This window comes from Pantherophis guttatus, chromosome 1 (assembly GCF_059756535.1).
Source record: "Pantherophis guttatus breed Tessera chromosome 1, ASM5975653v1, whole genome shotgun sequence".
Lineage (NCBI taxonomy): Eukaryota > Metazoa > Chordata > Lepidosauria > Squamata > Colubridae > Pantherophis > Pantherophis guttatus.
Genome location: NC_142063.1, coordinates 152,161,481 through 152,175,482, shown reverse-complemented (window position 1 = coordinate 152,175,482; position 14,002 = coordinate 152,161,481). Strand labels below are relative to the sequence as shown.

At 40.0% G+C, this 14,002-nt stretch overlaps 1 protein-coding gene across 1 annotated transcript; it reads right to left on the bottom strand.

Moving 5' to 3' along the window:
* Positions 1 to 776: 776 nt before the first annotated feature.
* KLHL41 (kelch like family member 41) lies at positions 777 to 13,530 on the bottom strand. Its single transcript, XM_034426976.3, has 6 exons — positions 9,872 to 13,530; positions 7,477 to 7,634; positions 7,273 to 7,380; positions 5,115 to 5,300; positions 3,364 to 3,510; positions 777 to 1,114 (listed from the first exon to the last, which is right to left on the bottom strand). Exons 1-6 carry the CDS (start codon positions 10,979 to 10,981, stop codon positions 1,003 to 1,005), a joined length of 1,821 nt encoding a protein of 606 aa, XP_034282867.2. The 5' UTR covers positions 10,982 to 13,530; the 3' UTR covers positions 777 to 1,002.
* Between the last annotated feature and the right edge of the window lie 472 nt (positions 13,531 to 14,002).

Sequence of the window (14,002 nt, the reverse complement as noted above, 5' to 3'; positions counted from 1 at the left end):
CTCGAGAGATGAGAGCTTGCAGGGGGCCGATGTGGCATCCGCAATGGAGAGCAAATCCGGCTGCTCTTCAAACCAGATGCTGTTTATTGCTCCGAGTCCCAAGCGGCAGGAAACGAGGGCTGCCTTGCGCCATCGGCTGGCGCAAATATACCAAGGCGAATGCTCATGCCGCGCAAGTTCAAGTACTGCTTCGCTCCCACGCTGGATTTGTATTAGTGGTCCGCAACATTTAAAATTATGAACTTGGTGGTCCCTGAGGTCCAAAAGGTTGGGGACCCCTGTCCTAGATGGCTTTTGTTTCTTAAATGCTTTAGAAGGGAATTCAGTGCAGATAAGTAGTTAATAATAGTTTCTGATGCTGATGCTGAATAGGGCTTGAACAGGGCTGAAGTTGAGGGAGGAGCAAGGCATTCAGCCATCTTCCAGTGAGGCTTTAAAGGTTGGCTGTCTAATGTGAGAAACCTTTTTTCAAACCCATTTCTTGATGTTCCCAGGGCTGATTCAGAGCTACTGAACTAGAAATGGCCAAAAGTAGTCAGTAAACAGCACCATATTTTAGTAGAAAGTCAATCCATTTCCTACAATCTGTTCCTCAGAACAAGTTCTAAAGTCAGCAGAAAAGTAAACAAATTACAGGCGGCATAAACAAGAGAGAAGAGAAATCCTAATCTGATTATTGAAATCCTTTTCTATAATCAGAGTGGCCATACTGTTATTTATTTAAACATTGATATTTATTTTAAAACCGAAGCCCAGGGTCTAATCTCTGAGACAAATTGTTGTTAAATTCAGTTTTATTTACTGCTGTCTATAGCCAAACATATTCACTATCATATAGTTAGTAAATGTTGGGAGGATCTAATACTCAACAGAGGTTAATAGACATTTAAGACGAAATACTTAACTGAAGTTACCAATCTCTGTACAAGGTAGGCTTACACAACAAAACTAGAGATTATTTTTTTTAAAAAATCCTCATCTGCAGTCAAGTAGCCACTTAGTTTACAGCTTTGATAACTTAAACAGATTTAGGCCAATAGAAAGGCAAGAGGCTCCAGACGCATAGCGGATTTCTTTCAACATGCCACACCACTCTTTCTTCTCATCGTCATACCTGCGGGAACAAAAAGTTATATAAGTGGGGCCCGTTAGCTTTTTTCCCAAGCCTGTCTTCCAAAATCTGTGCCCAGTAACTCCAAGTTTCTTTTTTAACATCCTGTCTTATATTAATACAGCTATTGAAGAATAATTGCTAGTCTAAGAATGTAACAAGCATTGCTACACAAAGAAAAAGTAATGCAGGAAATATAGATTCCAATATGCTGTCATCCCTCTGAATGTCTTGTCTTGGAAAGTAATATTAAATCCGCCCCCCTTGCTTTTGTTTCTGAAATCTATCTAAAATCTCCAAGTGCTTCAATCTGTCCCCCTCTCTTTTCTGCCAACTTTTCACTCATTTCTATCTTTTTGTCTTCAAAGTTTGCTCCCCAAGTTTCTGACTAACAACTATAGTTAAAGAAAATCCTTTGGTTCATTTGTTTTCAAATGCTGTATCTTCAGTGAATATTTTTTACATCTGATGCATCTGTCTGCATGTGCTCCTTCTCTCTCTCTCTCTCTTTTTCTTTCCTTTCTTTTTCTTTCCTTCCTTTCTCTTCCTCCCTTTCTTCCTTCCCTCCCTCCCTCCCTCCCTCCCTTTCTCTCTCACACACATGCTTTCAACCATGACTTCAGGGGTGGGTTCTAACATTTTTTACTACCGGTTCTGTGGGCATGGCTTATTTTGTGGGTGTGGCTTGATGGGGTAATGTGACTGGATGGGAGTGGCCAACTTTTTTTTTTTTTTACTTTTAAAAGCATTTTTTCTACAACCTTAGAAAAAGGTTGCAGAAAAAAATGTTTTTAAAAGCCTCTGATGATCAGGCAACTCAGCTGGGATCGCCAGAGGCTTTTAAAGGCATTCTTTATCCTACAATCTTTTCAGTTGAAGAGGTTGCAGAAAAAAATGCTTTTAAAAGCCTCTGACGATCCCAATTGAGCCGCGCGATCATCAGAGGCATTTTTTTTTAAATTTAAAAGCATTTTTTTGGCTGAAGAGGTTGTAGAAAAAATGCTTTTAAAAGTAAAAAAAAAAGCCTCTGATGAGGTAGGTGGGGTAAGTGATTGGCGACCGGGCTGGGGACCAGTTCGGGGGCGTGGCCAGCCAATGTTATTACCGGTTCTCCGACCTACTACAAATTTTTACTACCGGTTCTTGTGAACCTGTACGAACCGGGAGCAACCCACCACTGCATGACCTCCTAAGCACTGTTAAGCTGTTGCAAGGAGCACAGAGATGCCAGTGTAAATAGCTCTTGGCCCTATAGCAATGGCACCTTGATTCAGGGTTAGGAGGGCAGCTTCCCTCAACCTGTCCTGCCAAGCACCCAGCTGTACTTCACAACTGGGTGCTGTGAAGCTGCAGAGCTGCAGAGATGGTGCTTCTCGGGAGAGCAAGCCCCAACTTAGGTCTCAACTGGAATTCTCTTGCTTCCTCATTTTCACGGGTTGCTGGGAGTCAGCATATTTTATTTATTAATTTTTTATCCCACCTTTTATTACTTTTTAAGTAACTCAAGGCAACAGAAACACCTAATACTGCTTCCTGCTCTTATTTTCTCCATAACAACAACCCTGTGAGGTCAGTTGGGCTGAGTGAATTGGTGCATTATTATACGGCATGCTTTATTATGTGCATCACAAGACTTTAAGAGACTTTTGTATGGATACATGAAAAGCCTCAGGGATTTGTGTTTGAGACCCCTGCTTTTAAGGTCTTTCGTAAGAACAGGTACACTTTTTAAGTTTTGGTTGGTTCATGTCTGATTTTCAAGAAGGTAATGTCCCTGTCATGAGTGCCCAAAAAGGTCACCTCACAGTGCTGAGCCATGCATTATTTTAAAGCTTCTTGTGAAAAAGTTGTGGTGGGCAAGTAGGAGTTGCCTGAAATAGGTCATAGGAATTAGAGATGAGCCCAGATCTCCTTTTGAATCCAGACCATGCTGTGCCAAAACACAAACGCACATCGGGCACTCGGGAAAAATATAGCTCTCTGTGAACAAAAAAATATTCTGCATGCAGTTCTACAAAGTAATTTGATGTTTTTAATACTCTACTTTTATGAGAGAATATTAAAATTATGTAATATGTAGAATATGTTGAAGCAAAACCAAAAATAGGCAATACAAGATCAAGTCTACATTTAGTTACTGCTAAAGATTTTAGTGGAGTTTTACTCTACGTTATCATACACACAATTAATAGGAATGACTTGAATCTCTTTGGCTAGCAAAGTGGGAAAAAAAAAGTTTAAAACAAACTTACTTCCAGATGTCATTAACCTCAGTAGGAGCAAATTCCTTTGATTCAAGCTGAATCATTGCAAAGCCTCCAATCGCATACAAGGATCCAGACAATTCAATTAAACTAATGGAACTTCTTTCCTGGGGGAATTCTGGCATAACTTCCCACCTGCAATTTAATGAATAAAACATTCAATTTGAGAATATAATGTTTGAGTATAATATGATGTGTATTTTTTTAAAAAGGAGGGGATATCTGTAACATGCTCCTGACGACCATCTGAAGATGTAGTTGATGCTGAATGTAGTGGTGTGGGTAATTTTGGATATACCACAGTATGTATGTCCTTCTCATATCACTATTTTACAAACTGCGCTGGCTCCTATGAGGTTTCCAAGCGCAACTCAAAGTGCTGTTTATCATTTACAAAGCCCTAAATAACACATAATGAGGTAATTTGCAGAAATACCTATTTCCAGTTACTTTTGCTTGTCCCCACTTACTCTTTCATAATGAGTACCATCCAGGTCCCCTCCTTCAAACAATACCATTTGATTGGATCTAGGAGCACCTGCCCTTTGGAATGATCTCCTCTCCCCACCCTCCTCCCAGAGATTTGGATGGTCCCAACCCTGTTAGCATTCAAGAAAAGTTTAAAATATGTTTTTTTCCCCAGGGGTTTAGTCAAAATGGGAAGTAGAGCATGTGGCTGGTGAGCCCTGCCTTGATGCTCTTGCTATGCTGGCTTATGGATTTTGGGTATTGTTTATTGATATTCATTGCAATATTGTTTGGCAAAGTTATTTGATTATGCTGTACTATTTCCCCTTGGTTTACGAAAGGAAAACATAACAGTTGCAGGAAATGTAGACAAGTAAAAATACCTTTACATACCTGACGGTATTGTTTTGCCATTTTTTTTAAAGATATTTTTTAAAGAGCTTTAATTAACAAGTTAAATATAATGACATTGCACTAAGAACTGTTTGTTTTTTTAAAAAAAATAATTTGTCAGAATGAAGAAATGGCTTTAAGAAGTGGACTGGCTGAATAAAGTTAGATATACATTAATAAAGGACAAATTTTCTCAGAAAGGACAAAGCAGATTCAGTTAAAGCATATAGTTAAAGCTCAAAAGAGTATGACCATCTACCGAAAAATGCTCAGAGCTTAAATGTGCAACAAGGCACTTTACATGTACGTACACACATGCACGCATACGCACATACACACACACACACCCTTGTATGGTGAAAATAATTTCCTTAGATCAAATCATACATCATAGGACTGGATACAATGTTTATAAGGCTGTATCCTAGTAATTGATACTTCAAGACCAATTCACAATGCAGATAGTCCTTGGGTTATGACCCTCTCATTCAGCAATCATTCCAAATTACAACACTGCCGAACAAAGAGAGATTATACAGCGTATCTCCAAAAGTTGCGGCCACTGGAGCATCCCCAGATCATGATTTGGAGGCTTGGCCAGCAGCTCATTACTACTGTTGCCGCATCCTGCAGTCATGTGATCATCATGTGGGATCTTCCCTGCCAACTTCCCACAAATAAACTGGCAGAAGGCTGCAAATCACTGCCACTGCTTTTTTGCTCGCCTACGCAGATCCTGGGACAACATTTATACCATTTAAAGAAGTTGATTGCATTTATAAATAAAGGGACAAGGATTCTGGTGGGTCCCAAAGAAAGAATGCGCGGTGGCCCTAAAACTGTGCTGTCAAACAAAAATAGACGGGTTGTAGACTAACTTGTTAGTGGTGAGATCAAAGGCTTCAACAGAAGCTGAGAGGCCTTCTTCAGTAACACCTCCGGCAATCACAATTTTCCCTTTATGGATGGCAATACCAAACATGGAGCGAGCCATTTTCATGGGAGGAAGATCACGCCAGTCTCCCCGCTTGGAATTGTAGATGAATACTCTGTTTGTGCATTTTCTGTGTACGAGAAGAAAGTCAACTGTTTGAAAAATGGGGACAACAGCAATGATCAAAACATATACTTAAGACAAATGGGATTGGACTCCCGTCATGTAATGATATGTGAGAAAGTCCTTGACAAACGGGAAGAAATGCAAATATGGGGAAACATCAAATAAGAGAGGGTTCAACCTGCAACGACATAACGGGCAGAGAAAGAGACTCAGAAGAGATCCTCCCTAATTTCTCAGGCTGTAAAAGGAGATGGGGCAGGAGATCAGACCTGTAGAAGAAGCTCATTCTTGTCTGGTCTACATGGGAAGGCTGATAAGTCACTGACTCAACTGGATCGGGAATATGTTACCTCTGCAGGCAGACCATCCCAATTGCCTGCTTTTTAATAATGCATGAAAATTGCTCTCAGCTGCTTGCTGGCTTGCCCGATGCTTTTTAAAAAATTTTTTGCTGTGGGCTCCGTTCTATATGTATGTACTATTCTCTGCTGTACTTTCTTTCATTGATGGGTAGCCATTAACAAACAGTATGTGCCCATTGGGTAATATATAAATATAGTTAATTTGCTGTTTTGGTTTTCAGGCTCTGAAGAATAAACGCAACAATTATGTTGGCGGTCATTGAGATATGGCGTGAATGCAGTATGTGCTCCGTGCATACACTTATGATACTGAATTTTAAGAGAACATGATAAAAATATAAAAGCTACTAGTCCTGTTAGTTTGTGTCTCTGTGGTCAGTGTACATTCTGTTGTGCCTTGCTGAACTTTTCAGAGCTCAAAAAGGACTGCTTCCTTTGGGAAATTTGCAATGTTCTCAAATTTTACTATAATTCATTTTAAAAAAAAATTGTACTCAGATGGCAGAGAGCAATCAGTGTTGATCACCACTGTGCCTAAAAGTTATGGGTAAAAAAAATAAGGGAACAAATAAACTTGTTCAGAGTTTTTCCTTCAATTTGTGTTCTGTTACATTTGATGAATTTCACATTATGTTCTATTTACAAAAAATGGAACATGGTGGAATTGTTTCATCCTGAGCTTAAAACAAAAAATACTTTCTATTTTATGTGCATCCTTATTAAAGATCAGACAAAGCCTTTAGGATTTTAAAGTTAAAACAGTTATTTCTGTTATTATAGCACTATTTCTTCTTTTGGGTATTTTCCATTCAAATATTTTCTGATATACTGTAGCTTGATTGCAAATTTCTGGATGAATTGTTTTATTGCCATGGCTAGTTAATAAATATGTCCTATACCATTGCTAGGATGATTTCAGAAAATTAGATGGTCAGGGATAATAAAATAAAATCCTTAAGATTAATGGAAACCAACTGCTTAACCTGAATATGAATGTAAAAACAAACACGAATTGATTCCTCTTTTATATTTATAACTTTTATAAAAATAAAAGTTATTTTTAACTTTTAAATCAGTGCCAAGCACTATGTTTGTGCCTGTGGAATTGCTTATTTTTATTCTTTAAAAAAATCAGTATTGTTCTGTTAGCTTTCATGTCTATAATGTAACTTTGTTGGAGATGTGATTTATCTCTGCCGTTAAACCCTTGTTATGCTACCCTCTAATTTACTGGATGATAAAACTGCAAATATAAACACTTGTTAAACCTCTGAATTTATAGTTCTGCACTACAGCAACATCTTCATCAGAACATTGCAGAAATGGGGCTTCACGCTTCCAAAACCAGTGCTGGGAAATCTAAATAAAGAGTGGTCAAAACTTCACTCATCTTGAATGACAAGTCTGGGCCAATATACATACAATATACAGAGCAGTCATCAGCTCTTCAAAGCATTTTCCTGCCCTGTGATGAAGGTCTGCATTGATCTTGAAAGCAACTAAAGTTTACACTGACCTCAGCTGTTAATAGGATTTTAACCAGAGCAAATAGTTGTGTGGGATAATTTGGGGAGGGGAGTACTTGCAACACTCTTGAAACTATCCAGTACTCACTTATCATCTGTCTTTCCTCCAAGGCAATATATAGCTCCATTATGTGAAGCTGTAGCATGGCCATATACTTTCAGGGGCAGCTTCTTGACTTCATTCCATTTGAGTGACCTGGAAGGGGAAAGGGACACCAGTGAGGCTCTTCAATCTCACAGGCCATCAATTAGAAACCTTGTCAAACCAACCAGTGTTAAGCAAGCCACTTACTCTGGATCGTAACATAAGACGGAATCCAGAGACTCCTCAGTTTGGAGATCTTTGCCTGCAATTACATAGATTTTGTTCTCCGATTCTCCCAGTCCAAACAAGCATCTGGCAGATGGCAGGGGAGGCAGCCCAATCCATTCAGATGTAATGGTGTCCAGCTTGATTAAAATGCAGAATGAAGATGGTTAGCAAACGTGCCAGGCACGTTGAAAACAGCTCACAGCAGCATTGTATGAACAGTTCAGCACATCCCATTACTTTTTACCTTAAGATCTGGAAGCAAATGTATTATTGTCTTAACCCCGAGACACCTGGCTGTCAGCATTTCCCCATCTTTCTTCCATCCCCCTTCCCTATATTTGTGGGTCCCAGTGCATCTTTTGAAAATCACTCCTCTGAGTCCTTCAAGGCTTTAGGGCAGGGGCATCCAACCTTGATGACTTTAAGACCTTGATGGTACAGTGGTTAATGCACCCTGTTATTAACACAGCTGCCTGCAATTTCTGCTGGTTCGAATCTCTCCAAGGCTCAAGGTTGACTCAGCCTTCCATCCTTTCTAAGGTAGGTGAAATGAGGACCCAGTTTGTGGGGGCAATAAGCTGACTTTGTATAAATATATACAAAAGAATGAAGGCTATTGCTTAACGCATTGTAAGCCGCCCTGAGTCTCCGGAGAAGGGCGGCATATAAATCAAATTAAAAAAAAAAAAAAAGACCTGTGGATTCCCAGCTAGCTGGCTGGGGAAATCTGGGAGTTGAAGTCCACAGATCTTAAAAGTCGCCAAGGGTGGCTACTCCTGCTTTAGGGTTTATCTGTTGCAAATTTTTCTAGGCAGAACCTAGGTTGGCGTTTGCTTTTCTCAGGCTTCTCAGTTTCTTTAGAATGTCAAGCATTTGCCTCCAAAGCTGAGCAAAAGCACTCCCAAGAGTAGTCTGAGCTTTGCCCCTTGCAAAAAGGAATGTGGTACTCTTTCGTGGATGGGCGTATATGTGGAAGGCATCAAATCCACTTCTTTAAAAGTGTCAGCAGCTGCTCTAAAGGAAGGAAGGCTTTTATTTTTAGGTTTAAATTAACCCCTTTTCATTTTTATGAGGTCTTGTAATTATAGATTGTGAATCATTACTTGATCCTAGACTTAAGACATTGCTGATTATTAGTTAAAAAGAAAATGGGCAGCATGGCTACATTTTCCCATTGACATCTTCCTTGACAGATTCCCTGCTTTAACTACATTCTTTAGATTTTCTTTAAATCTGCACCACCCCAAACTGCCCTTTTGCTTACACGATTGCCTGAAAACATATTCCGAAATGTAGTGACAATCAAACACGATGGGAGTGGTTTTTTTTCATCAGTTTTGGTCAACAATGTGTAAGCTTTTGAAAAGGCTTAATACACCGGTAAAAGCAGAAACTCCATACAACATCTGTCTCTGTTCCCTTGGGGGGGTTATTAGATTGTTTGTCCTGGATGGCCCCAGTCCTCCCTACCAATAAATAAATTTGCCCATCTCTGCAATAAATTATGACTTAGTAACACTATCGTTTAATGCAGAGGTGGGCAAACGTTTTGAGAATAGTGTAATGGGCTTTCAAAAGATGACAAGTGAGATGATCAAATATAATTTTATATGCCCCGACACATAAATGTGTCTATATGTACACTTATATGTAGGCAGAATTCGATGTATATGGACATTATTTTTGTATATCTCTTTCTTATGTTGAAATGAGCAAGGAAACGTAAATGGAAGAGCTGCGTTTGATACTGGAGTGAGGCAAGCAATAAGTAAAAACAAGAAATCAAGAACATTAAAAAACAAACAAACACCAAGAACCTCACTAAAGTCTACATAGTCTCATTCAGACATTCATTTGAACAAGCATACAAAAAGTTTGTGTTCAGTCCTTATTCAGTTGATAGAAAGATGAAGAGCTTGTGTAATGACAACTATGAGTTGTTTCTTTCAGGTCTTTTGCCAAAGGTACTAACAAGGCAGGACTGAGTGTGCCCACCAGCCGCCAGCTGACCTAATTCAAGTATTCAAACAGCCGTCTGAATAGTGATTTAAGGGTAGATGATGCCATAGCATCTCTTATGAAACCAATACAGGCTCATTTTCACACATAATTTGCTGCACACAAAGATAACTTTGTAGCAGAAATATATACAGAGGAAACTGGACTGGAACATGCTATCATTCTAAAGATTCTCTAGAAATCATGCTAAACTAAGAGAATATAATTTATCAATACTTTTTTGCATATATGTGAATACAGCCCTGAACTGGAAAGAATCAAAAACGATGCAACTAAAGATCTACATAGAAGTTAGATTTTTAATATATCATTTTCTATCATTTTCTTATCCTGAGTTTAAGAAATAAAGGTATACCTGAAAGAAGTATGACTGGAAAGGCCGTTCCTTGTTCTCTTCATCCACATACAATCCTCCAACCACATAGACCTGCTTTTGCTTTGTGACTAAGCTGGAATGATTTCTGGGAATCTGTTCCGAGAGTGCTGCTAAATAACACTCGTTTTCTGTAGGATCATAAGCTACCGACGCAGTGTCATTGATCAAAAGAATGAGATCTTTAACAAACATCCCATGCCTCGGAACATCATTTAGGTAGCCGGGGAGTAAATTTTCATCCCCTACATCCCCGTTAACCTCTCCTTTGGCTGACTTTCCTGCGGTTTTTGTAGGTTCGGGCAATTTCCCGCCAAAGGCATCTTTAATAACTTTCATTTTTTTCGAAAGGTCTGGGTTGCTTTTAATGATGTCTTCCTTCTCAACGTGATCCTTGAAATACTTCTCCTCCATCAGCCGAAAACGGATACAGTCAAAGACTTCTCCGAGACTCTTCACCCGGTTCTCTTTATCTGACTTGACCCATTTCATGACGGCTTCAAAAACGATTTCCTCCTTTTCAACATTCAGGTTATCTGGCGAAATCACCGAAATGAGTTCATGAGGAGCGAGTTGCATGAAGTCCTCTTCTTTGCAAATTTTCACAAAGTGGTCAGACACAAAATCACGGGCAGACAATGCAAGCCTTGGGCAGTCAAGGAGGAGACCTAACCGAAGTATGGCCAAACAATTGCCAACGGCCAGCCTCTTCTGAAGATAAGAAACACAGACGGTAAAAATGGATGGAATTTGAAAGCGGCTGGCCAGAGCAAAAATATCTTGTACGTTAGAATCGTTAAGGTCGATAGTTGCAGAATAAAGGTACTTAACAATCATATCAAGGATAGCTGGGTCAACGTTATCCAACACTACTTCTTTCTTTTTATCTTCACTTTGCTCAGATAAGAAGTACTCACGGAAATAAGGACTACAAGCTGACAAGATCAGTCTGTGACACGGCAAACTTTTATCCCCTGCTTTTAGAGAACAGTCAATAAACTTTTTCTCTTCCAAAAGCTCCCTAAGGCCATCTTGAAGAAGAGTGGATTGATAAAGTCGGAGTTCTTCAGTAAGTTCTCTCTGGGAATCCATTTTCTGGAAGGCTGGGCTACCGAAGCACAAAAGAAACCCCTCTTGTTGGTACCTAGGTCTGCCTGAAAAAGGCAGATCAATGTATGTTGCCCTGCTTGAAGCTTCTGTAATTTAATCTTGCCCACTAAATATAGTACAGAGTTTCACCAGCTGGAATTCAGAATGGATGGTGTTGGAAAATGGAGCTTGCAGCTGTCATGGGTTGAAAGAAGCAACTGTTACTTCAGTCACTAGGGAATCAGTTTTACTTGTTACACATGCTGAAGGATGGAGGTTACTTGTAAAGTATACTTAGCATTGTGACTTAGCAGCAGCGTAGAATTAGGTTTGAATGTAGTGACTAAGAAATTGGTCCCTATAACATTCGTGTCACTTAATACTTCAGCTCAAGTATGTACCAAAAAAGATGGAAGTTAGCAGGTGAAAGTATGATGACCAGCAGCCAGGCATGACTGAAACCTCCTATAAAGATTATTGTTTCACCAAAAGTCTTCAATCTTCAAGCCAATAAAAACAAATTCCTCCAAAAGCTGTGCTAGGGGATAAATTTGGGGATTTATTTTAGCCTATTACTGGAGTCATTCGTCTCATTGTTTTGCAGCATGTGCAGTGATTTAACATAAAATTAGGGTTGGGTCTCAAACAGCAGGGAATCCAGGAAATAGGAGCAGTCTGGGCATGAATGCTCAACCAAATTAAAGGTGTGTTCTTTATCACTTATGAATCAAAATAGACTGCAAAGAGGAAATGAAATCATAACAAAGCATTAAGTATTTGTGAGCTTGAGTCAGGGGTGAAATCTACTTACCTTCCTTACCGGTTTGGAAGCGCATGCACAGAAAGTAAAAAACACATTACTTCCGGGTTAAAACCAGGAAGTAATGACACCCAGGCGGGTGGGGCTTCTCTCCGCCATCACTACCAGATTGCCGATCTACTGTCCAAGATCACTACTAAACCAGGTGATCCGGTCCGATCCGGACAGCATTTCACCCCTGGCTTGAGTACTATCTTCTACTATAGGTAGTCCTTGATTTACAATCACTTGTTCAGTGACTATTCCAAATTACAACAGCACTGAAATGGGGGAACTTATGACTGAGCTGGGAAATTGCAGACATTGTAGCATCCCCACAATCATGTGCTCACCATTTGCTACCTTCCTTGCCCACAGTCAGTCAATGGGGAAACTGGCAAGGAAAGTAACAAGTTGCTCTATAAGTTTTTCCTAATGCTTTTTCTCCTGAATAGCCCCACTATGGAGTATGATCTCTCACAACCCCACCCACCTGAGCTCTGTAATATATGCCTGCCCATAGCTCCTTCACCGCCTATGACCCCCACTGGTACCTCCTCACCCTTAGGGCTCCTGCTTATTGACCTGCATTGTCTTGGAGTTATGATGGCAACTGGAACTGCACTAAATGATATGGTCACATGACATTGTTATTTATGACCGCATTGCTTAGCAACAGCAATCCCAGTCCCAATTGCTGTTGTAACTCAAGAACTATCTGTACAGTCTTTAATTTTCATTGGATCAGGATGTTATCCAAAGCTTTTTGTTTAGACTTCATTGGCCGTGCTAGTCGAGATCTGAAGATTAAATCTTGCTGGCTTTTATAAGACTTAAGTATTACTAATTGATTCTACCTACGTTGACATTTAGCTATACTTCTCAATATATTATATATTCAGACTAGCTTTGCAAACAGGTGGTTTATGAATTCACAGCCATTTTCTCTTGCTGGGGTTCAGTCTAAGTTTGTTTCTCCCTATCACCTTTTGGGCACAGGTCAAGTCCTCCACCACAACTTCTGCCAGGCTTAGGAAGGATGCCCATAACTGGATGCAGTGGAACCACTGGCTGAAGAGGAAGAGGTACTAATAGGAAGAGTTAAAAGGCATTCCATCTTAGACTCTGAGAGGGAGGAAGCTTATAAAGTCAAGACATTAGCAGTATATGTGTCATTTCCAAAGGGAAGGCAGACAGATGGAGAGATTACTGTACATTGGTGTCCTTTACTAAAAAAGCTGAAGACATTTCTTGGATGAGAAGTGAAATGTCTTTAAAGAAAAAGCAGAAAGTCCAGTTGCCTCTTGAAAAAGCACCTTTGGGACAACTGTGGCTTGGATGACTGAGAATCTCCATAGACTTTTCTAAAGACTTCTTTAATCATTTATTGGAGCTGTTCTGGTTGCTTGTGGCTAACATTTGGTATCAGCAGCATATTGATGAAATACCAGATTACCTTGTGCCACCAATGACTTCTCCCAGTGATTTCATAAAGACATAAAACAGCAGGGAAAGAAGTTACATGACCTGTGGCAGCCTGAACTGGAGCTCCCTAGGTCTTGACCGCTTCCCTTCCAATACTATCAACTGGAAAACACTATTCAGGAAGGAGAACCACTGCTTAACAGTTAAGAGTTCAGTTAATTATTGTCACTGGCTCAGAAGAATACTATGGTTGGTGGTATCAAAAATCGCCAAAAGATTAAGCAGGACCGAGAAAGTCATTCTCCCTTTCCTGGTTCTGCCAAAGGTCATCAATAACAGTAACCACTGCAGTTTTGATCCAACACCCAACCTGAATCCTGACTAGAAAGGGCGAATAGGTTTCACCCATGACATTTTGCAACTGTAGCCCAACATCCTTCTCAATAATCTTGCCTAAAAAAAGAGGGAAATATTGGAGATTGATTGATAGTTAAAACAACTGAGCTGAGCAATGGTTTCTGGAGAAGGGATTCACCTAAGTCCAAATGCAGGTGATAACGTCTTCTCACTCAAGGGGCTTCCCACCATCAGTCATTCATTACCTGGCAGGTTTCATTAACTAGGTGAGACAGGAGTCCGGGACACAGGTGACTAAGTTAACAGCACAGAGACCCCTGTCAAATCCCTCACGATCCACAGGCTTAAGCCTAGCCCAGATAACCTTGTAAGTGGAAGCTTCTGTCTCCTCAGCTAACCCCTACCCAGTTGGAATCTACCTAAGTGAATATGAGGCATTTGAT

Bases quoted from the DNA above. Each gene is read 5' to 3' on its own strand.
- KLHL41 (XM_034426976.3), bottom strand. From the start codon at position 10,981: ATGGATTCCCAGAGAGAACTTACTGAAGAACTCCGACTTTATCAATCC. The intron at 7,381-7,476 runs GTAAGTGGCTTG...TTCCCCTTCCAG, and splicing joins GTCTTATGTTACGATCCAGA to GTCACTCAAATGGAATGAAG. The intron at 5,301-7,272 runs GTGAGTACTGGA...TCTCGTACACAG, and splicing joins GGAGGAAAGACAGATGATAA to AAAATGCACAAACAGAGTAT.